The sequence below is a fragment of the Ornithorhynchus anatinus genome, chromosome 19 (genome assembly GCF_004115215.2).
Source record: "Ornithorhynchus anatinus isolate Pmale09 chromosome 19, mOrnAna1.pri.v4, whole genome shotgun sequence".
NCBI classification, from domain to species: Eukaryota; Metazoa; Chordata; class Mammalia; order Monotremata; family Ornithorhynchidae; genus Ornithorhynchus; species Ornithorhynchus anatinus.
This window is the reverse complement of record NC_041746.1, coordinates 22615939-22636163: the sequence shown is the minus strand read 5'-3', so window position 1 is coordinate 22636163 and position 20225 is coordinate 22615939. Positions and strand designations below refer to the sequence as shown.

General features: G+C 59.5%; 1 protein-coding gene across 3 annotated transcripts; it reads left to right on the top strand.

Moving 5' to 3' along the window:
• The first annotated feature begins 3671 nt into the window (after positions 1–3671).
• LCA5 (lebercilin LCA5) lies at positions 3672–18586 on the top strand. 3 transcript variants are annotated; one of them, XM_029047329.2, is made up of 8 exons: positions 3672–3871; positions 4968–5199; positions 7136–7665; positions 8546–8683; positions 10380–10476; positions 11841–12004; positions 13749–13887; positions 15679–18586. In XM_029047329.2, the coding sequence occupies exons 2-8, from the start codon at positions 4989–4991 to the stop codon at positions 16467–16469; spliced, it is 2070 nt and encodes a 689-aa protein (XP_028903162.1). In that variant the 5' UTR covers positions 3672–3871; positions 4968–4988; the 3' UTR covers positions 16470–18586. The 3 variants fall into 3 exon arrangements, with proteins under 3 accessions (XP_028903162.1, XP_028903161.1, XP_028903163.1); XM_029047328.2 differs by having other exon boundaries at positions 4812–5199; XM_029047330.2 differs by lacking the exon at positions 3672–3871 and having other exon boundaries at positions 4645–5199; positions 11841–11887.
• Positions 18587–20225: the final 1639 nt, after the last annotated feature.

Genomic DNA, 20225 nt, shown 5'->3' with positions numbered 1-20225 from the left:
ACTTGCCCAAAGTCACGCAGCTGACAAGTGGCCGAGCCGGGATTCGAACCCATGACCTCTGACTCCAAAGCCCGGGCTCTTTCCACTGAGCCACGCTGCTTCTCTAATTTGTCCCACGTGGGGCTCACAGTCTTCATCCCCCTTTTCCAGACGAGGGAACTGAGGCCCAGAGAAGAATCACGTCGGTTTTTGTTAAGCGCTTGCTATGTGCTGAGCGCCGCTCTAAGCGCTGGGGGAGACACGGGAGAATCGGGTTGCTCCATGTGGGGCTCACAGTCTTCATCCCCCTTTTCCAGATGAGGGAACTGAGGCCCAGAGAAGTGAAGTGACTCGCCCACGGTCACACAGCTGACAAGGGGCGGAGCCGGGATTGGAACCCATGACCTCTGACTCCCAAGCCCGGGCTCTTTCCACTGAGCCACGCTTACTATGTGCAGAGCACTGTGCTGAGCGCCGGGGGAGATACGGGGTCATCAGACTGTCCCTCGTGAGGCTCACAGGCTTCGTCCAACATTAAGTCGCTTAACTTCTCTGGGCCTCAGTTCCCTCATCTGTAAAATGGGGATTAACCGTGAGCCTCACGTGGGACAACCTGATGACCCTGTATCTCCCCCAGCGCTTAGCACAGTGCTCTGCACCTAGTAAGCACTTAACAAATAATATCATTATTAAAGCAGCGTGGCTCAGTGGAAAGAGCACGGGCTTGGGAGTCAGAGGTCATAAGTTCGAATCCCGGGCTCTGCCACTTGGCAGCTGTGTGACCGTGGGCAAGTCACTTCACTTCTCTGGGCCTCAGTTCCCTCATCTGGAAAATGGGGATTGACTGTGAGCCTCACGTGGGACAACCCGATTCCCCTGAGTCTCCCCCAGCGCTTAGAACAGTGCTTGACACATAGTAAGCGCTTAACAAATACCAACATTATTATTATTAACGAATACCGACATTATTCTTATTATTATTATTGGGCGAGGAGGCGGGTGAAGTAATGGAGCGGGGAGAGGACAATTATCTCCGCTTTTTGGTCCTGTCTTGGCCGTCTCCCTGAAGATGGGCACCCGCGAGAGTCTTCTAAAACAGAGTAGAGAAGCAGTAAACTAATAAAGTAGAGAAGCGGCGTGGCTCAGTGGAAAGAGCCCGGGCTTTGGAGTCAGAGGTCATGGGTTCGAATGCCGGCCCGGCCACTCGTCCGCTGTGTGACTTTGGGCAAGTCACTTCACTTCTGGGTGCCTCAGTGACCTCATCTGGAAAATAGGGATTAACTGTGAGCCTCACGGGGGACGACCCGATTCCCCCGTGTCTCCCCCCGCGCTTAGAACAGTGCTCGGCACAGAGTGAGCGCTTAACAAATACCAACGTTGTTATTGTCATTATTAAAGAAACCCCGGCCTGAAAAAATCACAAGAAAAGCAGGTTTTACTCCCAGGCCGGTGGTTCGGGGTTACATAACTCTGCACATCGTGGTGGGGAGGGAAGCGCGCCTGGATGGGGAATTTCCATAGCAACCAGAGCCGGGCCTGGTTTCTGGGGCAGGTTGGACATTGTGTGCAAACTGAGGCAGAGGCGGCATTCCCTGGAGCAGAGGGGGGAAGAGAGAAGCAGCGTGGCTCAGTGGCAAGAGCCCGGGCTTGGCGGTCAGAGGATGTGGGTTTGAATCCCGCCTCGGCCACTTAGTAATAATAATAATGTTGGTATCTGTTAAGCGCTTACTAGGTGCCGAGCACCGTTCTAAGCCCTGGGGTAGACACAGGGGAATCGGGTCGTCCCACGTGGGGCTCCCAGTCTTCATCCCCATTTTACAGATGAGGTAGTGAGGCACAGAGAAGTTAAGTGACTTGCCCACAGTCACACAGCTGACAAGTGGCCGAGCCGGGATTCGAACCCATGACCTCTGACTCCAAAGCCCGGACTCTTTCCACTGAGCCAGGCTGCTCCTCATTCAGCTGGGTGACTTTGGGCAAGCCACTTGACTTCTCTGAGCCTCAGTCGCTTCATCTGTCCAATGGGGACGAAGACCGGGAGCCCCACGGGGGACAACCCGATGACCTTGTCTCCGTCATTATTATTCTCTGGGCCTCAGTCGCCTCCTCTGTCAAATGGCCTCATCTGTCATATGGCCGCCTCTTGTCAGCTGGGTGACCATGGGCAAGCCACTTGAGCGCTCTGAGCCTCAGTTGCCTGATCTGTCAAATGGGGATGAAGACTGGGGGGACAAACCGACGACCTTGTTTCCATCATTATTAGTCTCTGGGACTCAGTTACCTTATCTGCAAAATGGCCGTCACCTGTCGACTGGGTGACCTTGGGCCAGTCACTTGCCTGTTCTGGGCCTCAGTTGCCTCATCTGTCAAATGGGGGTGAAGACTGGGAGCCCCCCATGGGACAAACTGATGACCTTGTCTCCATCATTATTATTCTCTGGGCCTCAGTTGCCTCATCTGTAAAACGGCCACCACTTGTCGGCTGGGTGACTGTGGGCAAGTCACTTGACCGCTCTGGGCCTCAGTTGCCTCATCTGCAAAATGGCCACCTCTTGTCAGCTGGGTGACTGTGGGCAAGTCACTTGACCTCTCTGGGCCTCAGTCGCCTCATCCGTCAAATGGGAATGAAGACCGTGAGGCCCATGGGAGACAACCTGATGACCTTGTCTCTATCCTTATTATTCTCTGGGCCTCGGTTGCCTCATCTGCAAAATGGCCACCTCTTGTCAGCTGGGTGACCATGGACAAGCCACTTGACCTCTCTGGGCCTCAGCTGCCTCATCTGCAAAACGGCCACCACTTGTCAGCTGGGTGACCTTGGGCAAGCCACTTGGCCGCTCTGGGCCTCAGCTGCCTCATCTGCAGAATGGCCACCACTTGTCAGCGTGGCTCAGTGGAAAGAGCCTGGGCTTGGGAGTCAGAGGTCATGAGTTCCAATCCTGGCTCTGCCCCTTGTCAGCTGGGTGACTGTGGGCGAGTCACTTGACTTCTCTGTGCCTCAGTTCCCTCATCTGTAAAATGGGGATGAAGACGGTGAGCCTCACGTGGGACAACCTGATTCCCCTGTCTACCCCAGCGCTTAGCACAGTGCTCGGCACCTAGTAGGCGCTTAACCTTATTATTATTATTACTTAACTTCTCTGTGCCTCAGTCACCTCCTCTGTAAAATGGGGATGAAGACTGTGAGCCTCATGTGGGACAATCTGATTACCCTGTATATCCCAGCGCTTAGAACAGTGCTCTGCACATAGTAAGCGCTTAATAAGTACCAACATTATTATTGTCAGCTGGGTGTCTGTGGACCAGCCACTTGACCTCTCTGGGCCTCAGTTGCCTCATCTGTCAAATGGGGGTGAAGACGGGGAGCCCCCTCCCCCCCCCCCCCATGGACCACCTGACCTTGTATCCCCCCCCCCCCCCGCCCGCCCAGGGTTTAGCACAGCGCTGGGAGTGAGCGCTGAGCATAGGGGCTCCCCCTGCTGGCGACGCTGAGGGGGCGGGACGCGCGCGCGCCGGGGCGCCCGCCCGCGTCCGGGCCGGTCCCGCCCCTTCCGGTCCGGCGCGGGCCAATGGGAGGGGAGAAGGGGCGGGCGGGCGGCCAATGGGGAGGGCCGCTGGGGGCCGCGCGCCGGCTCCGCGCGCCGCCGCCGCGGCGGGAGGGGGAGGGAGGGCGTGGCCGCCCCGTTTCCATGGCGCCGCCGCCGCCGCCCTCCTCGCCCTCCTCCGCCCCTTGACCTCTGCCCCGCGATGATGCCGATGATGGGGGCATTTGTTGGGCGCTTCTCCTCCGCCCGGCACCGTCCTCGGCCCCGCCCGGGGCGGGGGGCGCCCGCCTCGCCGCCCTCGCCCACCCACCACTGAAGTGACTGGGACAGGGTCGCTCGGCAAGCAGGTGCGGGGGGCGCGGGGGGGAGGGGAGAGGGGAGGGACGAATTAATTGGGATGGGAGTGGATGGGGGGGGATGGATTAATTGGGAGAGGGTGGGGGAGGGTGGATTAATTGGGGGAGAGGGTGGGGGGGGTGGATTAATTGGGATGGGAGGGGAGGGGAGGGGATGGGATGAATTAATTGGGAGAGGATGGGGGGATGGATTAATTGGGAGAGGGTGGGGTGGGATGAATTAATTGGGAGAGGATGGGGGGATGAATTAATTGGGAGAAGATGGAGTGGGGGGGGTGGGGGGAGATAGGAGAGGGTGGGATGTGGGATGGGATGGGACAAGTTAGGAGAGAGTAGAGTGGCGTGGGATGGGGTGAGATAGAGGGTGAGATGATGGGATGGGAGAGGATGGGGGTGGGATGAGGTAGGAGAGGGTGGGATGGGGTGGGGTGGGATGAGGTAGAGGAGAGGGTGGAGTGGGGTGGGAGAGGACGGGGTAGGGTGGGGTGGAGTGGGATGAAGTGGGAGAGGAGGGGATGAGCTGGGAGAGGATGGTGGGGTGGGGTGGAATCAGAGATGGTATGGGAGAAGGTGGGATGGGGTGGGAGAAGATGGGTTGGGGTGCAAGGAGGATGATGATGGGATCTGTCAAGCGCTTACCATATGCCCAACACTGTTCTAAACCCTGGGGTAGACACAGGGGATTCAGGTCGTCCCCCGTGGGGCTCACGGTCTTCATCCCCATTTGACAGATGAGGTCACTGAGCCCCAGGCAAGTGAAGCGACTTGCCCGGACTCACGCAGTTGACAAGTGGGATTAGAACCCACCACCTCTGGCTCCCAAACCCGGGCTCCACCCCCTGGGCCAGGCGGCTTCTCGTAGGCTGTAGGTGGGGTTTGCGGGGTTTTTTTTTGTTTTTTTTTTTGGTTTTCTCCTTCTCCTAAACCGTAGACAGAACGTCACCCGAACGACTCCTAACGGTGGAGTACGAGGAGGATAAGGAATCGCGGAGAAACCGGATTCGGGAAGCTATTAAAACTCCCCCCCCCCCCCGGCGCGTCTGGGTCACTTGCGGAGCCGGGCCTTCCCGAAACTCTCTGAAAAAAGGACGCGTTCTCCCCGCCGACGATGGGAGACGGAGGCAGCGGTCCCGAGGCTCCTCCCGACAGAACCTCGGACGGAGACCCGCAGAGCGACTCCTATCTTTCCGACGATTTCGAAAACTCGTCGGCCGCGTCCGACCGATCCTTGCCCCGCACCTGCCCCTCTCTGGGCGGGAAGAAAGAAGGCCAAGGCCAGAGGCGGGCGGCTCCGGGACGATCCCCCGGCCCTTACGCAGGTGAGGCCCGCCGGAGGAGGAGGAGGAGGAGGGTGGGCTCGGCCAGGAGAGGATGCGCGGGGCGCGGTGGTGGCCGGGTGGGCCTTGACGTGAGCGGACCACTCGTCCCCCGCTCATTCCTTCAGTCGGTCATCTTCCTTTGGAAGCTCCCTGCGCGCAAAGCACTGTGCCCGGCGCTCCGGAGGGCACGGTAGAACAACAGGCCGTTGGAAAATAATAATAATAATAATAATGTTGGTATCTGTTAAGCGCTTACTATGGGCAGAGCACCGTTCTAAGCGCTGGGGTAAACACAGGAGAATCAGGTCGTCCCCCGTGGGGCTCACAGTCTTCATCCCCATTTGACAGATGAGGGAACTGAGGCACAGAGAAGTGAAGCGACTCGCCCACAGTCACACAGCCGACAAGGGGCAGAGCCGGGATTCGAACTCAGGAGCCCTGACTCCAAAGCCCGTGCTCTTTCCGCTGCGCCACACTGCTTCTCTCAGAGCCCAAGTAACGCGTCAGGTCAGGCCAGCCTTGCGCTCACGGTGTGGCCGCGGAAGTTCAGCGGCCGTCGGATAGGGTGAGGACGAGCCCGTCCTCCTGTTCCCCGCCGAGGACGCAGCGCCGAGTCCCTCCCTCTAGTCCGACCCTTCCCCTCGGCTCCCGTTGGTCCGTGCGTCGCGCGCCGCCCCGGTCGTCGTCTCCGTCGGCCCCTCGTCATACACCGAGCTCCTTCGTCATCGGCTCCGGGCCGTCCGGCGGACGCCCCGTGGCCGGAGAAGCCGTCGGCAAGAAGCCTTCGGCCGGCGCTGGCTCTCGGGGCTAAGGGGGGCGGCCAGGAACTCGCCGCCGCCGCCGGGGTTGCCGAGGATCCGGGGGTCGCGGGGCTACGGTGGGCGGGGATTGTCTCCATCTGTTGCCGAGTTGTACATTCCAAGCGCTTACTACAGTGCGCTGCACGGAGTAAGCGCTCGATAAATACCGCTGAATGAATACGGGCGGCGTCCGGTCGTCGCCAAGGGGGCTGATGAGGTGGATCCCGGCCTTGCCGGTCGCCGTTTTCCCCGGGTGGAACTCAACCCGACTAATCAGTTTACATAGTGACAGGAATGCGTATGCCTGAGCATCTGCGTTCACCACTGAACAGATATATGTACATTTGTATATATATTGCAAAATCTGTATATATTTGTAAAATATATTTGTATATTTTTTTTTTCCCTGCGATTGGTTAGAAGGATAAGAGTCGTTTCAAGTAAAACCGGGCTTCATTCATTCATTCCACAGTATTTATTGAGCGCTTACTATGTGCGGGGCTTGGAGTGAATGAATGAACAAGTCGGCAACAGATAGAGACGGTCCCTGCCGTTCGACGGGCGCACAGTCTGATCGGGGGAGACGGACAGACGAGAGCAGTGGCGGTAAACAGAGTCGAGAAACGGCGGGTGTGAATGCAAATTTGCGTTAACGTGTTTTTAAAACCGTCCGTCTTCACCTCGGTGGGGAACGGAAAGCCCTCTTGTAGAAACTGACCGCCGTCAGGTGAGTTTAGAAATCAGGGAGCCAGTGAAGATCGAAAACCTTAACGTCATTCATCCGTTCAGCTGTATCTATTGAGCGCTTACTGGGTGCGGAGCCCTTAACAGACTCCCTCCACCCTAGAGTGGACCTAAGGGAGTCTGGGCCCGACACGGAGGTAAATAAACGTTATCCGAAGCGTGTTTTGAAATCGGCGTTTCCGGCCGTGGGTGGTCCCGAACTGACCCTCTCTTCCCCCTCCGGGGATCCGTGACTTGTAGGAGATGGCCAAGAATCTGGAGCTGAGTGATGGCCGTGGGGCCGCGGGAGCGGGGATGAATAAAGGGAGCAAATCGGGCCGCCGCCGAAGGGAGCGGGAGAAGAGGAAAAGGGGGCCTCCCGCTTCACGCGTATCGTTTTCGATTCCGCGCAGTTGCGAGGAAAAGCACCCGGAGAGGCCCGGCCGACGGGAGAGGGATCCGCCCGGGTCGCCGGGCCCAGAGCCTCGGCAGGGAGCCCCCGCCCAAAGACGTCGACCTCCTCGCCAGGCGGGTCCTGTCGGCCAGACTGCTGCGAATCGGTCAGCTGCAGAGCCAAGTGACCGAGCTGCAGGTCAAGCTGGCCGAGCTCCAGAAGGAAAACAGGGCCCTGAAGAGGCTGCAGTACCGACAGGAGAAGGCCCTGAATAGATTCGAAGACACGGAGAACGAGATCTCCCAGCTCCTCGCCCGACACGGCGACGAGGTTAAGGCGCTGAGGGAGCAGCTGAGGAAGTCGCAGGAGAAGGAGAGGGCCACGGAGAGGAGGGTGAGGGAGGCGGACTGCGAGCTGTACCGGACCAGGCGGGCCCTGCGGAAACTGAAGAAGCTCGCCGAGGCCCGGCACCTGCCGGAACGAGACCGACTGGCCACGAAGCTGAGCGCGGCGGAGGCCAGGTTGGAGGACACCGAGAGAAGGATCAAGGTGAATAATAATAATAATGATAACAGTGACGGTCGTGCCGTCCGTTAGGCGCTTGGCTGCGTGCCGGGTCCCGGCGACTCGGGTGGGACACGGTCCCCGTCCCACGTGGGGCTCGCCGTCTCCGCCCCCGTATTTCCAGGGGAGGAAACGGAGGCCCGGAGAGGTTCATTCATTCGTTCAGTCGTATTTCCTGAGCGCTTACTATGTGCAGAGCGCCGTACTAAGCGCTTGGACGACTCGGCAACCGATAGAGACCATCCCTGCCCACTGACGGGCTCACAGTCTAATCGGGGGGGACGGACAAAAACGATAGCAGTGAAGAGAATCGAGGGGATGCGCGTCTCATCCGCAAAATAAACGGGGTAATCAAAATATATAGAAATGGGCAAACGCTTGCCCGGAGTCCCGCGGCAGACGAGTAGCGGCGGAGCCGCGATCCAGAACCCGTGACCGTCCGGCAGTTCCTATCAAGCCCGGGTCTCCCCGGCCGAAGGGCAGCGCGTTGCTCGGCACAGCGCTGTGCACACAGTAAGCGCCCCGTAGATAGGATTGAATGAATTTCTCAAACTACCAGGGGCGGCCGAGACACGGGCCGGCCCCGCCTGTTCATCTGTGGTCATTCGTTCGTTCATTCGGTGGTATTTATTGAGCGCTTACTGTGTGCAGAGCCCTTAAGCGACTCCCTCCAGCCGGCCGCTCCCGGAGTGGACCCGTCACGGAGGTAAATCAACCTCATTCGAAGCGTGTCTGTAAACCCGCGTTTCCAGCCGCGGGCGTCCTCGAACCGACCCTTTTTCCTCCTCCGGGGCTATAACGACGACGGCGGCATTTGTTAAGCGCTCACGATGTGCGAAGCACCGTTCCGATATGTGACTTGTAGGAGATGGCCAAGAATCTAGAGCTGAGCAATAGCAGTTTCCAGCGACAGTTACACTCCGAAAAGAAAAAGACCCAGTCGGCTCAAGAGGAGAACGAAGCCCTCAAACTGGAGCTCCAGCGGCTAAATCAAAAACTAAAGGCAAGTGCTGTTAAACATGGCGTTAAAATAGCGGGGAGGTTGCTCCGGCCTTAAAATGCTGGAACATTTTCACCCGGACCTCACTGTATTTGCTCTTCCGATAAAAACCCCACCGTTGAAGCCCGTTTTCCGAGCGCCGTTAAGTGAATCGACCGCAGATCGAACTTCCCCCCGCCGGGGCCGAAAAGACCCGGAAAATGCCTTTATTCCTCGTTCACACAGGTTCACCCCGTCGTTAAACAAATATAATCGTGCCCGAAACGGGCTTGCAAACACCTCCCCCCCCAATCTCCCCGCTGGGAAACCTGAGCCGAGGAAGGGCTGAAGTGGGACTGGCCAGATAATAATAATAATTACGGTCTTTGTTAAACGCATACTAGGTGCCAGACACTGTACTGAGCTCTGGGGGAGATGCAAGAGGATCGGGTTGGACACGGTCCCTGTCCCGCATGGGGCTCGCAGTCTCAGTCCTCATTTGGCAGATGAGGTAACTGAGGCCCAGAGAAGTGAAGTGACTTAATAATAATAATAATGTTGGTATTTGTTAAGCGCTTACTATGTGCCGAGCACTGTTCTAAGCGCTGGGGTAGACAGAGGGGAATCAGGTTGTCCCACGTGGGGCTCACAGTCTTAATCCCCATTTTACAGTTGAGGGAACTGAGGCACAGAGAAGTGAAGTGACTTGCCCACGGTCACACAGCCGACAAGTGGCAGAGCTGGGATTCGAACTCATGAGCCCTGACTCCAAAGCCCGTGCTCTTTCCACTGAGCCACGCTGCTTCTCTTGGGTGACTTGCCCAAGGTCACCCGGCAGATAAGCGGCGGAGCCGGGATTAGAACCCATGACCTTCTGACTCGCAGGCCCGGGCTGTAGCCACTCCGCCACGCTGCTTCCCTTGCATTGGAGCGCAAAGTGAGCGCTCGGTAAATACGATCGATCGACTGACGGATGGATTGATCGGAGAGGGGGGAGTGGAAAAGTGCCTCCCTTTCTCCCCCTGACTCCCCTCTTTAAATCCCGGGAATCCTTCATCAGTCAATCAGTGGTATTTATTGAGCGCTTACTGTGGGCAGAGCACTGTTCTAAACGCTTCGGAGGGAACGATACAACAGACTTGGCAGACGCCCTCCCTCCCCACAGGGAGGGGCCCCGGGGTTCTACCGGAGCCTTTCTTTTTCCTGGGTCATCGTCATGCGTCGGTCGGAAGTTCACAGATGGGTGGATCGGAATGTCGTGTTTCCGTATCCGATCGTACCGTACTCTCCCGGGCGCCTAGTACGGTGCTCTGCACGTAGTAAGCGCTCAATAGATACCTGTCAGTGATGGATCGATGGTAAGATCGTTTGCGGGCAGGAAACATGTTCACCAACTCTGTTATATGGTAATAATGATAGCGATTCTTCTTCTTCTTCTTATGGTTCTCATTAAGCACTTACTATATGCCAAGTGTGTCTGTGGGTATCCACCCGGCGATCGGCACGCAGTAAGCACGTAAAAAACACCCCCGTGATTGTTCTTGCCGTTGATTGATTCGGTGGTATTTATTGAGCGCTTACCGTGTGCAGAGCACTGGACTAAACGCTTGGACACTACAACTCAGCGACAGATCGACGTCCGTGTCAGCCGAGCTGCGACTCAGAGACAGGTTTTTGCCTCGCGCTGCCTCTTCTGACCCCTTCCCCGGCGTCCTTTCAGGAGAAAGAGCGGGAACTGGACGTTAAAAATATCTACTCCAACCGACTGGCGAAAGCATCTCCCAGGAAGGACCACGACCTCTCCCCAAGGAAAAGAGGTAACGGTTTCGAATCCTCCCTCGGTAGCCGACGGCGATCGGAGGCAGGGTGTGCCGTGAAGCCAGATCGGGCCTCGGGGTTTTAACGATCGGGAAAGCGACACTTCCCCTTCCCCGATTCCCACCCTCTCTTGAAGGATAAAGGCGGGAAATGGTGGTTCGGTTTGTCTTGGGTCTTTCCTTTGGGAGCCCAGGAAATCTGAGGGAGACGGAAGGAAATTAATGTTAATGTTGGTATTTGTTCAGCGCTTACTACGTGCAGAGCACTGTGCTAAGCGCTGGGGGAGATACAGGGTCATCAGGTTGTCCCACGGGAGGCTCACGGTTCATCCCCATTTGACAGATGAAGTAACTGAGGCACAGAGAAGTGAAGTGACTCGCCCGCAGTCACACAGCTGAAATTCTCAGGATACTCCTCAGAACGCCCCGTCGAGGCGAAAAGGATTTCATTCATTCATTCAGTGGTATTTACTGAGCTCCTGTTGTGTGCAGAGCACTGTATTACGCGCTCGGGAGCGGACACTACAACAATAAACAGTCACATTCCCTGCCCGCAACGGGCTGACAGTCTAGCAGCGTGACGTAGCCGAGAAAGCCCGGGCCTGGGAGCCAGCCGGGCCCGGGTCCTAATCCCGGCTCCGCCACTTGTCTGCCCTGTGACCTTGGGGACGTCACCTCGCTTCTCCGGGCCTCGGTTTTCCCCCCTCTGGAAAATGGGGGTTAAGACCGTGGGCCCCAGATAAGCTTCTGTCTACATTAGCGCTTAGTAGAGTGCCTGGCACACACAGAGCGCTTCACAAACATCATAGAAAAATAAAAGGGAACTCAGCGCGGTGAGAGGGGCTCCCTCCCGGGAACGAATCCGGCGGGGCCCCCCCCACGCCGCCCGCGGGAGGGAATCGCTTAGACCCTCCCCCCGGCCCCGCGATCGAGGTGAAGCCGCAAATGCCCCCCACGCCCCGGGAAGCTTAGCGTCCGCGCTCGCGTCGACGCCGAGGGCACGAAAGGGACGCCGACAAGGAGCGGTTTTCTCTGGGCCGTAAGCTCTCTCTGGCCGGGGGACGCTTCTGCTAATTCCGTCATCTCCCGCGTGCTTAGAACGGTGTCAGCCGGTGAATCGTATTCCTCGAGCGCTGGCCGGGCGCGGAGCACCGTACCGAGCGCCTGGGAGAGGACGACGGAACAGTGCTTGGCACACAGCGAGCGCCCACCGGCTACCGCCGTGATTACTATTGACAATAAAAGAGACGCCGCCCCTGCCCGCGACGAGCTGACGGCCCAGAGGGGGAGGCGGACGCGGTTATGAAGAACTGACGAAATTTGCAGCCATTTAAGTGCGGCTTATCTCTGATCTTCCCCGGTAGCCGGGAGCCAGGATGCCCTGAAAGAAGAGCTGGCGGAAGGAGAACAGGTGACCAGAGGAGTGCAGACCGGTGACTCCTCCTCCCCGGGAGAGTCTCCCGCCCGCCCGGCTCTCTCGTCTGTGGACGTCAGAGGACGGGGCAACCACGAACCGTCGGGCGGAGTGGTGAGATTTAGGCAGCGCCGACGTTTTATTCACCTCAGCGGCCGCGGCGGTATTTATCGAGCGCTCGCTGCGTGCGGCGCCCCGCACGAAGCACTGGGGAGAAGCAGCGTGGCGGAGCCTCGGTCCGTTTTGTTTTTTGGTCTTGGTTAAGCTCTTAATGTGCGCCGAGCGCGGTTCTAAGCGCCGGGGTAGATCCCAGGGAATCGGGTCGTCCCACGTGGGGCTCACAGTCTTCACTCCCCATTTTACCGATGAAGGAACCGAGGCCCGGAGAAGGGAAGCGACTCGCCCCAGGTCACCCGGCCGACCAGTGGCGGAGCCAGATTTAGAACCCAGGACCTCCGACTCCCAAGCCCGGGCTCTTTCCGCTAAGCCACGCTGCTTCTCCAGTGGGTGGAGCGCGGGCCCGGGAGTCAGAAGGACCTGGGTTCTAATCCAGGCATCTGTTGCCGAATTGGACTTTCTAAGCGGTCAGTACAGTGCTCCGCACACGGGAAGCGCTCGATAAATACGACCGAACGAACGAAGGAATGAACAATCCCGGCTCGGCCCCTCGTCTGCTGGGGGACTTTGGGCAGGTCGCTTCACTTCTCTGGGCCTCAGGTACCTGGTCTGTGAAATGGGGATCGAGACTGTAAAATGGGGACTCTGTCCGACCGGATTACCTCGTTTCTACCCCAGCGCTTTGAAGAGTGCATAACGCATAGTAAGCACGTAACAGATACCATCGTCGTCATCGGTACAGAATAACAGAGCCGGTAGACACGTTCCCTCTTGACAACGAGTTTACAGTCTAATAATAATAATAATAATAATGTCGCTATTTGAGCGCCTACTATGTGCCGAGCACTGTTCTGAGCGCTGGGGTAGATACAGGGGAATCGGGTCGTCCCACGTGGGGTTCACGGTCTTCATCCCCCTTTTACAGATGAGCTCACTGAGGCACAGAGAAGTGAAGCGACTTGCCCACGGTCACCCAGCTGACAGGTGGCGGAGCCGGGATTCGAACCTCTGACCTCTGACTCCAAAGCCCCTGCTCTTTCCACTGAGCCACGCTGCTTCTGCAGTCTAGAGGGATAGAACTAATCTCTTTTCGTTTGGAAAGTGAATTTTTCCCACATGGGTCGGAAGGAAATAATATGTGAGCTGGTCCCTACCGACCTGTGTGTGGCGGGTCTGTGTGTGTGTATAGATTTATCATAAACAGTCGATTGAACACTCACTTTTATTTATTCCGATTCCGTTGCTTATGAGTAGTTCTACATCTGCCCATAATAATAATGTTGGTATCTGTTAAGCGCTTACTATGTGCCGAGCACTGTTCTAAGCGCGGGGGGAGATACAGGGTCATCGGGTCGTCCCACGTGAGGCTCACAGTCTTCATCCCCATTTTACAGAGGAGGTCACTGAGGCCCAGAGAAGTGAAGCGACCGGCCCACGGTCACCCAGCGGACAGGTGGCGGAGCCGGGATTCGAACCCACGAGCTCTGACTCCCAAGCCCGGGCTCTTGCCACCGAGCCACGCTGCTTCTCTTCCCAATCTAACCGACTCTATGGGCAATATTCATCAGTCCATCGGCAATATTTTATTTAGCGGCCTCCCTGGCCGGAGCACTGTACTGAGTGCTCGGGAAAGTACAATTCGGGATATGTTTCCTCTCGTCGAAGAGAGGATGGTGAGCGCCAGTCGGCACGGAGTAGACATTCAGTTAACACCCTTGACTGACCTTCGTCTTCCCCGTAGAACAAATCACGGCAGGAACGGGAAAAGCTGCCGAAGGGAGACGCGGAGACCCCGAGACAGAGCTTAAAACCGGAAGAGAAGTGTACGGGAGATCAAGACTTGCAAGCCGGGAAGCAGAAAGCCGAGACGTCGCACGACGGTAAGAAAACTGACGGGGCAGGTGGCCTGTTATACCCAGAGCGACGGCGCCGTCCTCTGAACGCGAGGTAGACTCCTTGGGCGGCGAAGGTCACCTTCGGGTCTGCGCGGGGCCGACGAGGTCAGTGAGGAATCCGGAACCCGGTCGTTCCCGAGCGATTCCCCGGGCAGATGCAGAAGACGTTCCCGAGGGAGCGGTGGGGAAGCCACGCGTTCAGGCCGCGGCGTCCGGAAGAAAGGAGGAGGTGGACTCGGGCCGTTAGAACGGCCCCGTCCGGACCTGAAGTGCCACAGGTCGGTCAGTCGTATTGATCGGGCGCTTACCGTGTGCAGAGCGCCGTACTAGGCGCCGGGGAGAATACCGTCGTGGCGTAGCGGATCGAGCACGGGCCTAGGAGGCGGAGCGTCACGAGTTGTAGTCTCTGCTCTGTGACCGTGGGTAAGTCACTTCCCTTCTGCCACCTCAGTTCCCTCCTCTGGAAAATGGGGATGGAGACTGTGAGCCCCACCGTGAGTCCATCCCGATTTGCCCGTATCCACCCCGGCGCTCGGGACGGGGCCCGGCACGTGGTAAGTGCCTAATGAATACCCCGATGGTTGCAAACACCGGGCCCCGCTCTCAGTCCTCGGGGCCTCTCCTGGGGCTCCCCGGCCTTCCTCCGGCTTCCGCCCCCTCCGGGACGCTCCCGCGAACCTGGAATTCCCGCCGGTCTCCCGAATCCCGGCTCCGCCGCCGGGGAGACGGGGACCGGGCCGCTGTGCGGAGCGCCGTACCGAGCGCTTGGGAGAGGACGGTACCACAGATTCGGCGGACACCTTCCCCTGCCCACGGCAAGCTTAACGACGGTATCGGTCGAGCGCCTGCAATAACGAGGGAATCAGGTTGGACGCAATCCCTGTCCCCCGTGGGGCTCTCGGCCTAAGCGGGAGGGAGGAGGATTTAATCCCCGCTTTCCAGGTGGAGGAAACTGAGGAACAGAGAATCTGTTGCCGATTCGTCCATTCCAAGCGCTTAGTACAATTGCTCTGCACATAGTAAGCGCTTAATAAATACTATCGAATGAATGAATGAATGAATGAGAAGGTAAGTGCCTTAGCCAAACCTGACGGACTGTCTGCTCGTCGAAAGCTTGAGATCGACGGTTGAGGCCCTGAGGCGTTCAGTACCGATCATGACCGCCTTCGGAGGTGTGGGCTAGTCAAGAAAGGCTAGAAGTCGGGGGCGCGCCAAGCGCTGTGAGACCCCCCCGCCCTCGGCACTTCTGTCCGTAACCTCATCTTCTCCCATTTCCTCCCCCTGCACTTTATTATCTCGTCCCCCCCCACCTCTAGAGCGTTAGGCTCCTTTTGGGCAGGGAGCCTCGAGACGGTCTCTAGACTACAGTCTCGTTACGGGCAGGGATCGCCTCCGCCGATTCCGTTGTGCCGTGCTCTCCCGAGCGCTCGGCACAGGGCCCCGCACACGGCGAGCGCTCGATAGATACGACTGATTGGTCGATCACGTCTCCCAACACCGTCGCACTGGGAGACGCGCTTCGTACAGCGCACGTATAACTCAGTGCAGCGCGCCGCCTCCGCGAGGCGCTCGATTAAATACCGTCGATCGATCGAATGCGGACGTAAATCCCTCCGCCCCGCGAGGGCAGCGGTACGCTCGGAGGGAGACGAGAGGACTCTCTTGGGAATCGGGGGATTGGACGTCTTCAGGTTGGGCGAGTCTCCCACCCCGGTCAGAGAGGGTGGAGACGGTCCAGCGTGTCGTGTAAAAACGGTCTGTCTCAATTCCATCCAGATTCCGGACGAGAAGAGCCCGTTAGGAGACGGAAAGCCCATCTCCCCTTCGCCGAGAGAGAAGCGAGGTCCCGGGCGGACCCCGAAACGGACCCGTCGGAACGGGGGAGGCAGCCCGTGGAGAACCCGGAAGAGAAGCAAAAGGAGCTGCTGCTTGCCAAGCTGAAGGAGATCGACAGGGAGATTCGGAATCCCCTGAGTTTCGAGCGCTCCCCGCCGCCCGCCGAGTCTCGGTCGGGCTCTCCGGAGAAGCATGGGAAGGCCCCCGGGCTCTCCCGGTCCCCCGGAGGGCCACCCGACGGGCCCCTCCTCCTCCGGGACGGCGGCCAGGGGCCGAGAAGCCTGCGGGGCTCGGACCCCGACGGCCACCTGACCTTCGGGGGCTACGTCCCCTCTTTCGGGAGGACCCCGGGACGGTCCGGCCCATCCAGCCCCCGCGTCGGCTTCCCGGACCCGGAGAGCAGCGGAGCGGCGAGAAGCCGCCCCGGGGACGCCGACCGGAGCTCGAGGGAGGAGAGGAAGTGGAACCTGATGGAGCGGCTCTTCGGGCCCGGGGTTCAGAGGCCCGGCGACTCCCAGGCCGCGGCCGCCAGAGGAGGGGATTTCGAGCCGCCCCCCGGCCCCGCCCGGGAGAAGGGCAGCCGGGACGAGGAGGAGGACGACGGCCCTTCCCTCGGAGGAGGGCGGAGTCTTCATCCCAGCCGGCGCCGTTGGAAACCTCCCGACGGCCGACCGTCGGGAAAGGCGGCGGGTTCCTCGGGAGAGGAGATTGAGGAGATCGCCCCGAGATAGGCGGCCCCCGGCTCGGCGCCGTCGGCCTCGCCCGATTCGCCGTTTCTCCAAGACGTCGACCGCTTTCGGGTTTACGGAAGAAAGAAGCCGACGGCGGGAAGGAGCGACGTCGGAGGGGTCGGGACGGCGGGGCCGGAGAGGATGAACCCCCCCCCCCCCGGCCCGGAGGTCAGAGGCGGAGCGGAAAGCCGCAGCCCGAACGCGGCATCGACCGGAGACGGGGGCTCGGGGGGAGGTTTCCCGCTCAGAGCGGGGTCGCTTATCAACAGATTCGCCCTCGACGGAGGGAAGAAGCGAGCAGGAGAGATGCGCTTTCGTTTCAGAAAGCCAGTTCTAGGGCTTTTCCGTCCACCGTCCCCGGGGATGGTGAGTCGTGGGGACCCGAAGGGCTCAGGGGCCATTGGAGTTAAGTTTCTTTCTGGCACCCGGAATTTGGAGGAGGAGGAGGAACGGAGGGGAGAGGACGCAGACGGAACCTGAATTCCCTGACTCTAGGGAGCTCCGAACCCTTGGGTCGGCTTGCTCTGTCTCCCTTTTTCTCTCTTTCCCCACATCTGCGAACCTTTTCCCCGCTGTTTCCCAGCGGGGAACCGTCAAGCCAAGCCAGAGGTTGGTCGACTCCCCTCGGACCCTCTCTGGGTGTTGGCTGTTCCCCGGGGATGACTCCGACGGATCCTCAGCCGGCCTTTCGATCTTAAAAACCTCGCCTGTGGGGACAGATGCCTCGTTAAAACGACCCTGTTGGAATGAAACCCTCCGGTCATGGAGAGAAAACGCCTTCTCACCGTGGAATTTCCAGAAACGGCCCGGTCGCCCGGGGCGGGCGGCACGGAGCCGGATCCTAGGAGAAGCGGCCTGCCCGTGGAGCCGGGAAGCGAACCTCGCGGACGCTCGGTTTTCCGTTCCCCTCTGCCCTAACGGGAACGCCGGTCTCCGACTAGACCCCGACCGAAGGAGCGGCTCGAAATCGGCCCAGTTCCTCCCCGGCTCCCGCCCGAGCCCATCGTCCGCGACGGCGGACACGTCGCTACCCGGTCCGGGAAGATGTGCCCGGCGAGATGGGTTCCGGTGGCGAAATCTTGCCGGACGAAAGCCTCGGCTTTTTTTTTTTTTTTTTCCCCCTTTTTCTGGTGGGGGAGAGGGGACGGTTGCCGGGTAGGAGGGCGACCCTCCGGGGAAACGGTCTGTTTACGACTTCCGGCTCCTCCCCGGCCTTAAAATGTAGCCGGACCCGCCGGCGAGAATATAATCCCCGTGGTGGGGACTCGCCCGTGAGTCAGCCTCAGACGGAGAACCACCGAGGCTCTGCAGACCTCGGTCCCGGGGCCTTTTTAACGTCATTTATACTCGGTATCGGGTCTCTACATCGGACCTCCGCGCCTCACGTCTTCCAAGGGTGAGAAATCGACCCCTGGAAATACAGAAGGCGGTGTGAGGGTTTAAACGGAGCGCGTTCAGAGGCTTCCCTGCCCAGAGCGAAGCGGGTCTCCTCTCCCGGGTTCTGTTGGCTCAGTTCACTCCCGGGCCGTTGGGCCGAGAGACTCGCTCCGAATCGGTCCTTTGAGTAAAAGAAGGCGGGCAGCTTTTATTAGCCCAGGACGGACGGCGTCCGCGGGGGTGACTTTTCAGTCGCGCCACGTGATCTCGGGGCGGGAGGAGGTCTGGGGGGGCCCGGAGGATTGAACGCGGGACACGTACGCAGTTCGCCCGGGCCTCCGGTGGAGATTTCTAACGACTCTACGCCCGGGAGTCGCGTCGCGCCGCCACTCGAAAAGATGTCCGTCGTTCGAGGGGGTAGCGGAAAGATATCCTTCCGGCGCGGTGTACCGCGCTCGGATTCCGAGTACACGGGCTCGCTCTCTTATCGAAAGTCCCTGTCCCGAGTAAACGTTTAATACATCGCAAAGAATCCCTTTTTAATGTTCGTGAAGGGAGAAATCCGCCCCCCCCCCCCCCACTTTATTATCGTAATGTCCTGGCGTATGACGATCCCAATCACGTTTATTATTGGAATATTATTATTCCAATTGCACTTAGGAGGGAATTTTCAATTTGGGGTACAGCCGTCGGTTTTTCCGCCACAGGTGTTCTAACGCTAAGAATGTTTCATTTTCAAAGATCTTTCTAAGAGTCCGAGTAAACGTTCCGTGTCCGGATCGCATCTCGTCAGAGCGGTCTCCCCTCTCCGCCCGCCGTCGCCGACGAGCGAAGGGCGGCCGAGGAGCAGCTGCGGCTCAGCGGAAAGAGGCCGGGCCCGGGCCCCGGAGGACCTGGGTCCCGATCCCGGCTCCGCCGGTCGTCCGCCGCGCGACCTCGGGCGAGGCGCTCGGCCCGTTCCCCGCCTCCGTCTCCTCGTCTGTAAAACGGGGGCTCGATCCCACTCCCCCTTCCTTGGACCGTGAGCCCAGGCGGACGGGGACGGGCACCCCCGCGTCGACCCCGGCGCTCAGTACGTAGTGACCGTCCGTCGGGCACCCTAATTACTGCTATTGGGCGACAGAGCGAGGACGGGCGTCGAACGGAAAAGGCGAGTCTAGGGTGGGGCCGCGGCTACGGGCTCGCGGGACAGGGGAGAGGGTGTCGTCTCCTGCGGCGGGAGAGGCCGGAGGAGGATGGAGTCCGGGCGGGGAGGCGAGGGAGTTCCGTTTCGGACATTTCAGGGGTCGGCGGGACACCCAGGTCGAGGCGTCCCGACGGCAGGGGGAAAGGAGGAGGAGGGTCGGAGGTGGAGATTTGGAAATCGTCCACGCGGAGACGGTATCGAAGCCCTGGGAGCGAGTGAGGGGGAGGAGGAGGGGAGATGGAGGAGGAGGAGGAGGAGGAGGAGGGAGGGAGAAAAGGAGATGGAGGAGGAGGGGGAAGGATGGGGAGGGGGAGGAGGGGGGAGGAAGAAGAGAGGGAGGAAGGGAAGAGGATGGGGAGGAAGAAGAGAAGGAGATGAGGGAGGAGGAGGATGGAAATGGAGGAGGAGGAGGGTGTAAGGAAAGGGAGGCAGGAGGACGAGGAAGGGGAGGGAGGCAGATGGGGAGGAGAAGGAGGGTGGAGGAAGAAGAGATGGAGGAGGAAGGAGGGAAGAGGAGGAGGAGGGGGAGGAAGAAGAGAAAGAGATGGGGGAGGAGGGAGATGGAGGAGGAGGGTGTAAGGGGAGGGAGGGAGGGAGGAGGAGGAGGAGGGAGGCGGATGGGGAGGAGAAGGAGGGTGGGGGAAGAAGAGGAGATGGAGGAGGAAGGAGGGAAGAGGAGAAGGAGGGTGGAAGAAGAGCAGGAGAATGGAGAGGGAGGAGGGAAGAGGAAGGTGGAAGAGAGAAGCAGCGTGGCTCAGTGGCAAGAGGCCGGGCTTGCCAGTCGGAGGGCCTGGGTTCGAATCCCGCCCCCGGCAGCCGGGTGACTTGGGCCAGGTCGTTTCCCTGGGCCTCGGTGACCCCCAGATGTAAAATGGGGGTGAAGACGGTGAGTCCCCGGGGGGGGAGGGGGGTCACCTTCTATCCCCCCAGCGCTCACCACAGGGCTTGGCCCAGGGCAACCGCCGGACGCCTACCTTGACTAGAGAGACGGAGGAGGGAGGTGAAAGGGCGGGGAGGAGGAGGAGGAGGAGGAGGAGCAGCGCTGAGCCCAGTGCTCCGCGCAGAGTCGGCGCTCAGTGAATACGAACGAATGAATGAGTGGATGAATGAGCGAATGACGAGGAGGGGGGGTGGCCCGGGGGCGGTGGGAGGGGGGCGTTTCCGGTCGAGGGGGGGGGGCGGAGAGGGGAGGG